The sequence below is a fragment of the Stegostoma tigrinum genome, chromosome 6 (genome assembly GCF_030684315.1).
Source record: "Stegostoma tigrinum isolate sSteTig4 chromosome 6, sSteTig4.hap1, whole genome shotgun sequence".
NCBI classification, from domain to species: domain Eukaryota; kingdom Metazoa; phylum Chordata; class Chondrichthyes; order Orectolobiformes; family Stegostomatidae; genus Stegostoma; species Stegostoma tigrinum.
The window spans coordinates 11270584-11283897 of NC_081359.1; the positions used below are offsets into that span (position 1 = coordinate 11270584).

The following is a 13314-nucleotide window of genomic DNA, read 5'->3' on the forward strand; positions in this document are numbered from 1 at the left end:
GGAGAATCCAAGATAATAAAATGTGAGGCTGGATGAACACAGCAGGCCAAGCAGCATCTCAGGAGCACAAAAGCTGACGTTTCGAGCCTAGACCCTTCATCAGAGAGGGGGATGGGGTGAGGGTTCTGGAATAAATAGGGAGAGAGGGGGAGGCGGACCGAAGATGGAGAGAAAAGAAGATAGGTGGAGAGGAGAGTATAGGTGGGGAGGTAGGGAGGGGATAGGTCAGTCCAGGGAAGACGGACAGGTCAAGGAGGTGGGATGAGGTTAGTAGGTGGGAGATGGAGGTGCGGCTTGGGGTGGGAGGAAGGGATGGGTGAGAGGAAGAACAGGTTAGGGAGGCAGAGACAGGTTGGACTGGTTTTGGGATGCAGTGGGTGGAGGGGAAGAGCTGGGCTGGTTGTGTGGTGCAGTGGGGGGAGGGGACGAACTGGGCTGGTTTTGAGATGCGGTGGGGGAAGGGGAGATTTTGAAGCTGGTGAAGTTCACATTGATACCATTGGATTGGCCATGCCAAATTGCCCATCGTGTCCAGGGATGTGTAGGCTGGGTAAGTTAGCCATGGGAAATGCAAGGTTACAGGGCGGGGGTTTAGGGTTAAGTCTGGGTACAATTCTCCTTGAAGTATTGGTATAGACTGAATGGCCTGCTTCCACACTGTAGGGATTCTATGATACTACACACAGTCTACCTCTCTGCCAATCCTTCAACAAGATTGTGCTCAATTCTACAGACCTGAAGTCGCAAAATCAGCATGGAAACAGGAAAATATATCAAATTCTGAGTCAAAAATGCCTTTTTGATGTTTCTGTTATTGAAGTAAATTTGACCTTCAGCTCACCTGGGCCATCTCCAGCATATCCCTCACCTTCCTGGACCTCTCAGTCTCCATCTCAGGCAACCAGCTTGTAACTGATGTCCATTTCAAGCCCACCGACTCCCACAGCTACCTAGAATACACCTCCTCCCACCCACCCTCCTGCAAAAATTCCATCCCCTATTCCCAATTCCTCCGCCTCCGCCGCATCTGCTCCCACGATAAGACATTCCACTCCCGCACATCCCAGATGTCCAAGTTCTTTAAGGACCGCAACTTTCCCCCCACAGTGATCGAGAACGCCCTTGACCGCGTCTCCCGTATTTCCCGCAACACATCCCTCACACCCCGCCCCCGCCACAACCTCCCTAAGAGGATCCCCCTCGTTCTCACACACCACCCTACCAACCTCCGGATACAACGCATCATCCTCCAACACTTCCGCCATTTACAATCCGACCCCACCACCCAAGACCTTTTTCCATCCCCACCCCTGTCTGCTTTCCGGAGAGACCACTCTCTCCGTGACTCCCTTGTTCGCTCCACACTGCCCTCCAACCCCACCACACCCGGCACCTTCCGCTGCAACCGCAGGAAATGCTACACTTGCCCCCACACCTCCTCCCTCACCCCTATCCCAGGCCCCAAGATGACATTCCATATTAAGCAGAGGTTCACCTGCACATCTGCCAATATGGTACACTGCATCCACTGTACCTGGTGTGGCTTCCTCTACATTGGGGAAACCAAGCGGAGGCTTGGGGACCGCTTTGCAGAACACCTCCGCTCAGTTCGCAACAAACAACTGCACCTCCCAGTCGCAAAACATTTCCACTCCCCCTCCCATTCTCTAGATGACATGCCCATCATGGGCCTCCTGCACTGCCACAATGATGCCACCCGAAGGTTGCAGGAACAGCAACTCATATTCCGCCTGGGAACCCTGCAGCCATATGGTATCAATGTGTACCTTCCAGTTTCAAAATCTCCCCTTCCCCCACTGCATCCCTAAACCAGCCCAGTTCGTCCCCTCCCCCCACTGCACCACACAACCAGCCCAGCTCTTCCCCCCCACCCACTGCATCCCAAAACCAGTCCAACATGTCTCTGCCTCCCTAACCGGTTCTTCCTCTCACCCATCCCTTCCTCCCACACCAAGCCGCACCCCCATCTACCTACTAACCTCATCCCACCTCCTTGACCTGTCCGTCTTCCCTGGACTGACCAATCCCCTCCCTACCTCCCCACCTATACTCTCTCCACCTATCTTCTTTACTCTCCATCTTCGGTCCGCCTCCCCCTCTCTCCCTATTTATTCCAGTTCCCTCTCCCCATCCCCCTCTCTGATGAAGGGTCTAGGCCCGAAACGTCAGCTTTTGTGCTCCTGAGATGCTGCTTGGCCTGCTGTGTTCATCCAGCCTCACATTTTATTATCTTGGAATTCTCCAGCATCTGCAGTTCCCATTATCTCTAAATTTGAACTGTCCAGTTGGGGGAGTAGTTTTCCCTGAAGAATTGTATGCTCATGTCCTACAGGTAGTGTGAGCAGCAGATGTTCAGAAGCAGTAAAGCATCAGCTCTTTTTATTTATTCAATTGAATTAACTGTCCTGTTCTGCACCAGGTATATGAACCGAAATTCACAAGATGAGGTGACAGCAGCCGAAACAGTTCAAAACAGAGACAGGTTTCTTGCTGTAAAGCAAGCTTTAAGAAACTTAGGTTTCAACAACCTGGTAAGATGCATCAGGTTCTGAACTTTCATTTTGCATGCTTCCAGAATTTTCACAACTCAGAATGAATTACAAGTTTCTTGATGTATTCATGCAGGTTATTTGAAAATTATTGTACTTCTTTCAATTTAATTCCCTTCCTTTGTCAATTCAAAATAACAAGGTGCAACTAGTATGTGTAAATACCAGAAATTGAATTGAATCACCAGAAATTATAATTTTATTCACTCATTTCCATTTTAATTCTAACCAATTTCGGCCGTTTCTGCTTGTAACGCAGTGTGGGCACAATTTTCTACAGCTCTGGGACTATAATTGGAGCAAAGTCAGGAAATCAGATCTGTTCTATAAGCTTGAAGATAGTTGTGTATTTCCAGATGTTACATTGATATGTGGTTCCAATATTATTGAGATACAATATTGTAACCTATATATCTTCGAGCATATCCAGAATGCTACAGGGCTCACTACTGCACTGCAGTCAATTACCAAGCAAGAATATATCTATTCACAGCTCATGTTGATATCTGTGAAACGCATTTTAAAAAGAGCAAGAGCAAAAGTGTACAGCCATTGGTGAAAATAAATCTGGCTTTCTTGACTTTGGGTGATTTATTGGGGAGTGGCAGACACACGCTGTCTCTCCTTCCAGGGATCCGAATGGTTGTCCCTGCATTATTCACACTCACAAACTGTTCTGGTTCGCAGAAGCCAATCAGGAAGTTGTTGTTCACCAATGAGCTTTGGCATCCATGACTGGACACAAATGCCCAAACCAATCAAAATTACCTGCCGTTATTCAAATCTCACTTTGTGCATGTACCTGGAGCCATCCTTTTGAACCTTCCCCAGTTCCTTGCAAAAAAATGTAAATATGGCTTAAAATAGGTTCAATAACTTACTTTTTAAAAACACTGCAGTTCCTTCTCCAGGCCTTTCTTGTGAAATAGTCCCTTTCCTAATTCAATTCACAGTCATAAAACAAAATAAAATGATGTAGGTCTATACAATGCAGATGGCACAAATTTAACTGCCTCATGCAATGCAATGAATGAGCACTGGACATACCTGGCACTTGTCATTCATGCCAAGTATTCATGCCACATAGGTGCCCGTCAATGACCATCTCCAACAGGAGAGAATCAAGCCATTAGCCCCTAATGTTCAATGGTATTGTCATCAATGGGGAGGCAATGGCCTAGTGGTGTTATCACTGGACTGTTAATCCAGAGACCCAGATAATTTTCTGTTGACCTGGGTTCAAATCCTGCCATGGCAGATGGTGGAATTTGAATTCAATAAATATCTGAAATTAAGACTCTAATGATGACCATTGTCCATTTTTGGGGTAAAACCCATCTGGTTCACTAATGCCCTTAAGGGAAGGAAGCTGCCATCCTTATCTAGCCTGGCCTACATTTGACTCCAAACCTGCAGCAATGTGGTTGACTCTGGGAAATTAGGGATGGGCAATAAATGCTGCCTAACCAGCAGCAACTACATCCCATGAATGAATAAAGAAAAATCACAGAATCCCCCATGCTGGAGGGAAACAGCAGATGCTCTTCACACAGTGAGCCTTAGGGCTTCTTACCCTCGGTTAAGCCCCAAATGTACACATTCCCTTCTTGGTAACTCTGAATGTCAATCCCCTTAGGTGTGAACTCCTAATATTACTTCATAATCTTTTAATCCAAAACTTAATCTCCCTGTTTTAATCACACCAACCATATCTGTGTTCAAGCCTTGTTAATGCATTAGACAACTGCAGTTACATTGTACCATTGTTTGTGATAATGTTGCTACCAGTCTCTTAAAGGCCCAGAATTTTGGCTGGCTTACTCTTAAAATTTACAATTGACATCTCTTTCCTCTGTTTGATGTTACGAGTTAGTTATTCACAATTTACAATTTGTGTGTATGGATTTGGAGTTTTACCATCTTTGTAAATTTACAGTTTAGAATGGTCTGATCCTACATGCACAAAAAACTTTGTAATGATGCCTTTCTAAGTGGATATTTATTTTCTGCAACTTCCTTTCAAAGTGGTTGCTGCAATTCAAGGCAACACTTGTTAATCAATTATCAATTTTCGGTTGACAAGTTTCAAAATTAGTCATTAAGATTGAGAAATGCTACCAGTAATAATGACATTCACTATTAAAACAACTGGTTACTTATTAAATTATAGCACTATGTTTAAAATATTCCTGACTGACGATACAGCATTTAAAACTGTCATTAAATGTCACGTTACAATTTACCAGGAAAATAGGTTCACAGATGATTGAAACAACCCTTTGTATTCTTTTTCACTCTGTTTCAGGAAGTTGACAACCTGTTTTTGATTCTGTCTGCAATTTTGCTTCTTGGGGATATCCAGTTTTTGGCTGTGACAGATACTGAGGTAGCTTATGTGTCAGATGTGCAATTGGTGGAACAAGGTCAGTATGCTTGAAAACAAAGCATTTGTTGCCTATTGCTGTATCAGAGATAATGGGAACTGCAGATGCTGGAGAATCCAAGATAACAAAGTGTGGAGCTGGATGAACACAGCAGGCCAAGCAGCATCTTAGGAGTACAAAAGCTGACGTTTTGGGCCTAGACCCTTCGTCATCTTTTGTACTCCTAGGATGCTGCTTGGTCTGCTGTGTTCATCCAGCTCCACACTTTTGTTGCCTATTACTATCTGTAAAAGTGCCTGGATGAGTGAGATGCTGAAATGTATCAGCAGGTGGAGCTAGCGTATCACTAAACACTGCACCATGATAATGTGGTATACTGCATCCACTGTACCCGGTGTGGCGTCCTCTACATTGGGGAAACCAAGCGGAGGCTTGGAGACCGCTTTGCAGAACACCTCCGCTCAGTTCACAACAAACAACTGCACCTCCCAGTCGCAAACCATTTCCACTCCCCCTCCCATTCTTTAGATGACATGTCCATCATGAGACTCCTGCAGTGCCACAATGATGCCACCCGAAGGTTGCAGGAACAGCAACTCATATTCCGCCTGGGAACCCTGCAGCCTAATGGTATCAATGTGGACTTCACCAGTGTCAAAATCTCCCCTTCCCCAACTGCATCCCTAAACCAGCCCAGTTCGTCCCTCCCCCCACTGCACCACACAACCAGCCCAGCTCTTCCCCCCCACCCACTGCATCCCAAAAACAGTCCAACCTGTCTCTGCCTCCCTAACCTGTTCTTCCTCTCACCCATCCCTTCCTCCCACCCCAAGCCGCACCCCCATCTACCTACTAACCTCATCCCACCTCCTTGAACTGTCCGTCTTCCCTGGACTGACCTATTCCCTCTCTACCTCCCCACCTATACTCTCTCTGCCTATCTTCTTTTCTCTCCATCTTCGGTCCGCCTCCCCCCTCTCTCCCTATTTATTCCAGAACCCTCACCCCATCCCCCTCTCTGATGAAGGGTCTAGGCCCGAAACGTCAGCTTTTGTGCTCCTGAGATGTTGCTTGGCCTGCTGTGCTCATCCAGCCTCACATTTTATTACCACGATAATGTTTCTATTTTTCATTGGAGTAGAAACTTCTCGTACTTTCCATCCCATCTGATTTTGGTCTAACCCAGTAGCAACCTCTGCCAGTTATTGTAATAATTATTACCTGTACATAAGTAAATTGCATATTTTTATGGGAATAGATTGTATAGTTATGTTGATACTTGTGGCTAATAATGTAGGAATTATTATGAATACATGGATATTACTGTGGTCACTGAATGGGAACCCTCATGGAAACCAGAAAAACTGTGGATGCTGCAAATAAGAAACAAAAACAGAAATTGCTGGAAGAGCTCAGCAGGTCTGGCACCTTCTGTGGAGAGAAACCAGAGTTAAAGTTTCAGGTCAAGTGACCCTTCCTCAGCATAGGTTTCCTCAGGACACTTGACCTGAAACATCAACTCTGATTTCTGTCCACAGATGCTGCCAGACCTGCTGAGCTTTTCCAGCAATTCTTCTTTTTGCCCCATGGGAACCTGCTGATTTACCTCTGATATTTTATTTTGATGTTTGGACATCTTTGGATTGTGGGAGGAAACTGCAGCACCCGGTGGAAACCCACGCAGACACGGGGAGAATGTGCAAACTCCACACAGACAGTCGCCCGAGGCTGGAATCGAACGCGGGTCCCCGGTGCTGTGAGGCTGCAGTGCTAACCACTGAGCCACCGTGCCGCCCATGTTGGTGCTAGATGTTGTAATTCAGTGCAGAGTATAATTTGGAAATTGAGATGCACAAGTCCAGCATTTTGGATTCGTGACAGAGATAGCTAGAACTGCCGATGCTGGAGCCAGAGTCTATACAGTGTGAAGCTGGAGGAACACAGCAGGTCAGGCAGCATCAGAGGGGCAGGAGAGTCAATGTTTCAGGCCTGGAACCTTCATCAGGAGTCTAGACTCACCTTCATTCTCCTGTGCCCACAACCACACATCAAGGAATTCCACTCACAGCTGTATGTTAACTCTTTTTCCTCCGCCTCCGCACCTATTTCTTTAACCACGAGTCTAACCCACCCTCTGCCAAGCCCTTCAACCACCTCCAACAAACCTCATCCTCCTGGACACCACCCCACGGCCTTCTACCCTCCCTTGACCTCTTCATCTCCAACTGCCATCGTGACATCGATCGCCTCAACCTCTCCACCCCTGACACCCACTCCAACCTCTCCCCCTTGTAACGTTTTGTGCTCCCTGTGCTCCAACCCTAACCTGGATATGGGGGTGGGGGAGGTGAGGGGGATGGTGCCAACTCTCTAACACATCCTCCTACTGCCCCCTCGATTATGAACCCATCCCTCATCACCAGACCAATCGTGATGAGGGGTCCAGGCCTCAAATGTTGAGTTTCCTGCCCCTCTGACACTGCCTGACCTGCTGTGTTCCTCCAGCTCCGCACTGTGCTGTCTGATCGTACAGCTGCTGATCAAAGCTTTGGATCTGGAATCCTAATTTTCAAACCTAACCAAAACCGTTTCATGAAGCTCTTTATGGAAATTATAAGAGAAAAAAAATACCTGCAGCACTTTTGCTTTGTTGTAATCAAGAAAAGCACTACATCACATCCTCACTATGAGTTAAAAAACACATAATTTGCTGTTTGTTTTACGAAGTTGGCCGATACTTTTTATGTTAAGTAATTGTGTTACAGAAATTTGAATTTTGTATTCTGCGAGTTATGACTGATGGGTTTCTGCCAGATTATATAATGCTACACGACTTACTCAGCTCTGCACCAGGAGAACTGGATTTTACACTTTTCCATCGACAGGTTCAAAAGTGAAGTGTGGGGGTGTCCGTGAAATGCAGGGGGTCCCCTTCTCCACTTCTTACCACTTGGCCCCAAAGCATTGGGGTGATGCTAAGCCCTTAACTGGCCTTATCCCACTGCCATTAGAACAATGAAACAATAATACAGACTGCTGGGATTTAATGTACCAGGCAAAGTTGGAGGTTTTGAGGCAGAAAAGGTCCAGGCCAAGTAGCCACAAGGCCTGACATGTCCCTTCCTCCTCCCCTTGCTAACCTAGCACTTAGCAAGATCCTATGCACTTATCCGAATCCTGATCCAATGCTGCACGCTTGTCCACTGGCAGCTCTTTGAGGTGAGGCTTTGAGATCCAGAACAGTGCAAGATGCCCTGGTTGGGTTCCCCTTTTGCAGACAGGTTCCCAATCTCTGTCGTTTTAGCTGAGGGGAGGGGACTGGTGTTGCATGCTAAACCTGGTAACCGATACAGTTTAGCACAGGATATTTGATGAGACAATCAGAATGCTTCATTGCTCATAGCAAAAAGGCACTGCAAGATTATGAATTCCACAGGCAGATGCAGATTAAGGATCTTCCTCACTAGCATCAGCCAAGTTACTTAAGCAGCCACTGCCAAACACTAACTGGCTGATACTTCTCCCCTAAGCTAACAACTAAATCCAATTCTTAGCATATTCAAGGTAACCACTGAGACGTTGGGTCAGAATCATTGAAATTAATTGTAGGAAAGCATTAAAAAAAACCTTAATCTCATCACTCTGTTGATTTCGAAGCTGGCTGCACTGAATATAGGGACCAGAGGAGGGTATATACCCTCAAGCGTGTTCTGCCATTCACTGAGATTGTAGCTGATCTCTGCTGTGATTGCATTTAACTATCTCAAATTCATATCTCTCCACTTTGTACCTTGTCAACTAATTCACGCTACACTTCGCTTATTCACTTTGCACAGGTCTTCTGAGAGAGAGAATTCCAAATTTCCATCCTAAGGGACTATGGGCACAGCTGTAATTGGTTACTCTACTCCAATCTGTCATGGTGCATTACATCCCAACAGCTTGCATTACTGTGTCATAGCTACCATGGAAAATGCCTGAGATTTTGTGTGTAGTTTTTAAATTTGTTTAACTGCCTCCACTATGAAATGATCATAACTGAGCTGGCAAATTTCATTTAAAGTATGCTTTTTTTCAGTGGCTGGCATTCTTCAAGTGTCACCAGATGACCTCAGTTCAGCCTTAACATCTGATGTTCAGTGTTTTAAAGGTAAGTTTCATATTATGCAGGACGTTTTAAAAATTACTTGGTTATGTTTTATAAACTTAAATATTAACAGCCTAACTTATTATTTCTTTACTTTCTACTATAGGGGATATGATTTTGAAGAGACACACGGTGGATGTTGCAAATTTTTATCGGGACCTTCTGGCAAAGTCCCTTTATAGTCGTCTTTTTAGCTTCTTGGTGAACAGTATAAATAATTACCTACAGAGTCAGGATGATGGGGAAGGGTAAGTGTCATTGCTCATGTTTGATGCTTCCGAGTTCATTCCTAACTCCTGGAAACCAAAATTGCAGGTTATTTTTTTCCATTTCAATTGACAAATAATTTAAGAAAAGAAACTGATCTCTTATAGCTTCATCTGCGGTGAACTTCAGACTATGCTGTCATAATCCCTTCTTCTTATGTCTCAAACACAACTAGATTTAGGATTCAATAAAACAAGGTGTAGAGCTAGATGAATACAACAGGCCAAGCAGCATCAGAGGAGGAGGAAAGCTGACGTTTCAGGTCTAGACCCTTCTTCAGAAAATTACTATCTCTATCCTACTATCTCAATAGATTTAGGATTCAGCTAGGTATGGTTAAAATGTTACTTCAGGGATAATATGGTACTGAAATTATGTCTGCTCCTGTGGGCCAGGAGGCCTGAGTTCAAGACTCAACTGCTCCAAAGATGCATAATTATAACTCTGAACAGTTTGCTTAAAAAATACCTACAATGCTATGTCAGTCCTAGAAGTCATCATAGCTAGTATAGTAATAATTTGTCAATAATGTTACTTATCTGTAACAAACATTTATGGTTATTTTTCTTGATAATTATCTGTGAATGAGACTGACATGGCCATATTTTGCTCCAATTATTGATTTCCATGAAATTGGAACCTCTATGTTATGGGAATGAAGTCACACATAGATCAAAGTGAGTAGTGATAGCAGATCTTCTTCCCTGTAGGACATTAATGAACTGTGTCTGTAGTTTATAACACTTCAGCAGTATTCAAGAATGTATCTACTTGGAGGGCTCTGGTGTATTTAGTTGCATACATTATACTTGGGTTGGGTTTCTGCTTATCCAATTTATCTCAGCATATTGGATGGATTACTCCAGTTTTAAATCCAAATATTTACTTAGAGAACTTAGAACATTATCGAAGTTTCATATGTATATGTCTTTGCTTGTTTCTATCAGAATATTGTATGTGTGTATGTGTGTTGTGTGTTTGTGGAGTCAAATACAAGGAACTTTCACCACACACACAAGTTAATGCAATCAAGCAATGTCAAAAGAATCAGTCACCAGGCTAGCAAAACAAGCACAGGCTAAAACCAAACCAGTCAATGTTATAACAATCAAATCTGAGTGCCATTTAAGCAGTGCTAATTTTTTTGAAATAAATTTGCCATCTGTCATAATGGTTAGGTTATAATAATCTCTAAAATTCAGTTTGTGAATTAAAGCACAGAAATCAGATTAAAGCCAGTTATTTTGTTAATTACAATTTAATCAATGTTTGGCCTTATAATTCTTTCTATGTTACCTCCTTGGTTAAATTTATAGAATGTAAATTCTTGAATAAAAACAATAACAACTGTAACTTCTTTTTAAAAAATGCTTACCTACAAAAACAATGGATAAGTTCTTTCAAAGTTTAGTGCAAGTTTTCACAGTTAAGATTAAGACATATACAATTAAAGAATTTAAATCTGCTTATTTGTTTTCTTCTTTACCGGATATCCTGGGCATGGTGAGGACTTTGGGAGGAGGGATAAAAGAGAAAAATAAGGTTTTGGAAGGAAAGAGGAGAGAAGTCATGTGTTCCCAAGTGTTATCATGTCCTTCCAGTCCCTCATTATATTTTTCTCTTTTATTTGGATTGCATTAAACTCTCCTTCAGTTGTCACCAGCTGCTGTTTTATGAATATATGATTTGAACCAATCAGTCTTTGTGACATTTGTATATTTAAAGATGTATGGTTTTAAATGTGACAGACAAAATATATTCTAAAGGTATTTTTTAAATAATCCACTATGATAGATGTGAACAGCCTGAATACTTTGTTATTTTGAGAGTATTTCCAGTCACATTTTGTGTAAACATAACCCTTACTAATTTATACAAATGGTTGAGATGAAATCCTACCATGGGTGTTGGCACATTAATGTGTAAATGTATTTGAGTGACACTCTTGACATTGTTATAAAACAGGATATAATTGTGCAAAATTTAGCCCATTTTAAATATCTATTGAAATCAATGGAAAATAAATTTTGGGTGACGTATGAGATGAGTAACCAATGGACGATTCCCAGCTTCATGTAACAGGCTGCAATGAATTTCTCTACCAATATCATTAACATAGTGGACAAAGGATTGCATTTGATTTGGTAACACAGTTCATATCGTATGGCACACATTACTGTGCCTCATTATACAATTTAACAAAACCCAGAAGCTTTGATTAGAATTTGTCCTTTTTTTTTTGAAATATATTGTGTCTGGGGCAGGCAGCTGCCAATTGAGTGTCTTTAGATAATGAAGGAAAATTTCTTCTGAGCACAAATAAGTATGCCATATAAATCTGAGTCCATGTCTGCAAATTCTTTGTTTGGCCTGATTAAGCTTTATTTCTGTCTGAACTTTAGGACGGTTTAAACTTGCTGATTCATGAAATGCACAAGCTCATTACAGTCAAATCAAATATCTTTAAATATTAATGAAAGCATTTGTCAGCAATATTTCCCATCAGTTCCATGGTGACATGTCACATTGACTTCATCCTGAGCCAGTCTCCTGCTGTCACCATCCATATACTTCCAAGAAAAACCAGAAGCTGGCTGTTGGGTGATGAATACTCCTCGATACTAATAGTGTGACTACACTACCGCTAACATTAGGCTGTAGCCATTAATTCCAGGCATCCAAAGACCACCTCTGTCTCTGCGTCAAGTGCATTCAATGTTGAGCATCCACTGTTCTCTGGGGTAGAAAATGGCAAAGATTTGCAAACCTCTAAGTGAAGAATTCTCCTTTTTACACTCTTAAATTGATTAGCTCCTTACTATGAAACTGTGCTCCATTGTCTTAGATGCTCCAGCAAAAGACAAAAACCTCTCAGCATCTAACCTGTCAAGGCCATCTAAATTATGCAGGCCTCTGTGATATCACCTCTCATTCTCCTAAGTTCTAGAGAGGAGAGTTCCAAACTATTCAACTTTTTACAGGATCATAATTTTGTCTAGATCAGTAGCAGTCGTAGGTCATTTCACTTCTGAAGCCTAGTTGACCATTTGATAAGATTATGGCTGATCTGATTGTAGTCTTAATTCCCTTGTCAATCCAAAAATCTGTACGATTTAGCCTTGAATTTGTTCTGCTTTCATGGGTTTTTGGGGAAGTGAATTCCACAATCTAGTAACCCTTTAGGAGAAGAAATTCCTCCTCTGTCTTAAATGGGAGATCTCTTATTAACAAACTGTTGTCTTTAGCTCTTGATCCCTCCATAAGGGGAAACCATCCACCCTGTTAAGTCCCAAAGCAATCTCTCATGTTTCAATAAGTTAACCTTTCATTTCTTCCTATCAATTTCAGCTTAACCTGTTCAAACCTTCCACTTCATCCCTGAAATCGGCGAAACATACCTTCCCTGAAAAACTTTTGAAGAATTACATAAATCGTTAACTAAGGAGACCAAAACTATAAATTGTATTTCTCACTTAAGGGCCTATACATCTGTAGCAACCCTTTCATACTTACACACTTCATTTGCCTTGCAACAAAGAACAATATTCTATTTGTCACCCCAACCTCTTACTGTACCGATGTGTTCATTTTCTGTGAACAAGGCTCATATCAGACTCAAAGTGCCAGATCTGTTTCCCTCTCCACAGGTGTTTGCAGACCTGATAGTTTTCTCCAGCACTTAATGTCGTTTGTCTTTTTTTTTGCCCAGTCTGATTGAATAAATATTATTTTATAAAATTGTCATCCAGTTCAGCCATTTTCCTTATGACCAATGTAAGGCTGTCTGGCCTATAGTTTTGTATCTCCCTCCTTTAATGAATGAAAATACTGTATTTGCAGTATTCCAAAATTATTGCAGGACAGTACTTTCATCTTGGGAATCAGTCTATAACCCTGTGCTGTACTACCTCCAATACAATATATCCTTCCTCAGCTAAGGCGGTCA

General features: G+C 42.6%; 1 protein-coding gene across 7 annotated transcripts in view; it reads left to right on the forward strand.

The window, feature by feature from the left end:
- myo16 (myosin XVI) overlaps positions 1-13314 on the forward strand; it is a 360735-nt gene that overhangs the window by 222415 nt on the left and 125006 nt on the right. For all 7 annotated transcript variants that reach the window (XM_059646418.1, XM_059646419.1, XM_059646420.1 and 4 more), the window contains 4 exons: positions 2441-2552; positions 4876-4993; positions 9033-9104; positions 9208-9349. In XM_059646418.1, coding sequence (XP_059502401.1) covers positions 2441-2552; positions 4876-4993; positions 9033-9104; positions 9208-9349 — 444 coding nt within the window. The remainder of the gene's footprint in view (positions 1-2440; positions 2553-4875; positions 4994-9032; positions 9105-9207; positions 9350-13314) is intronic.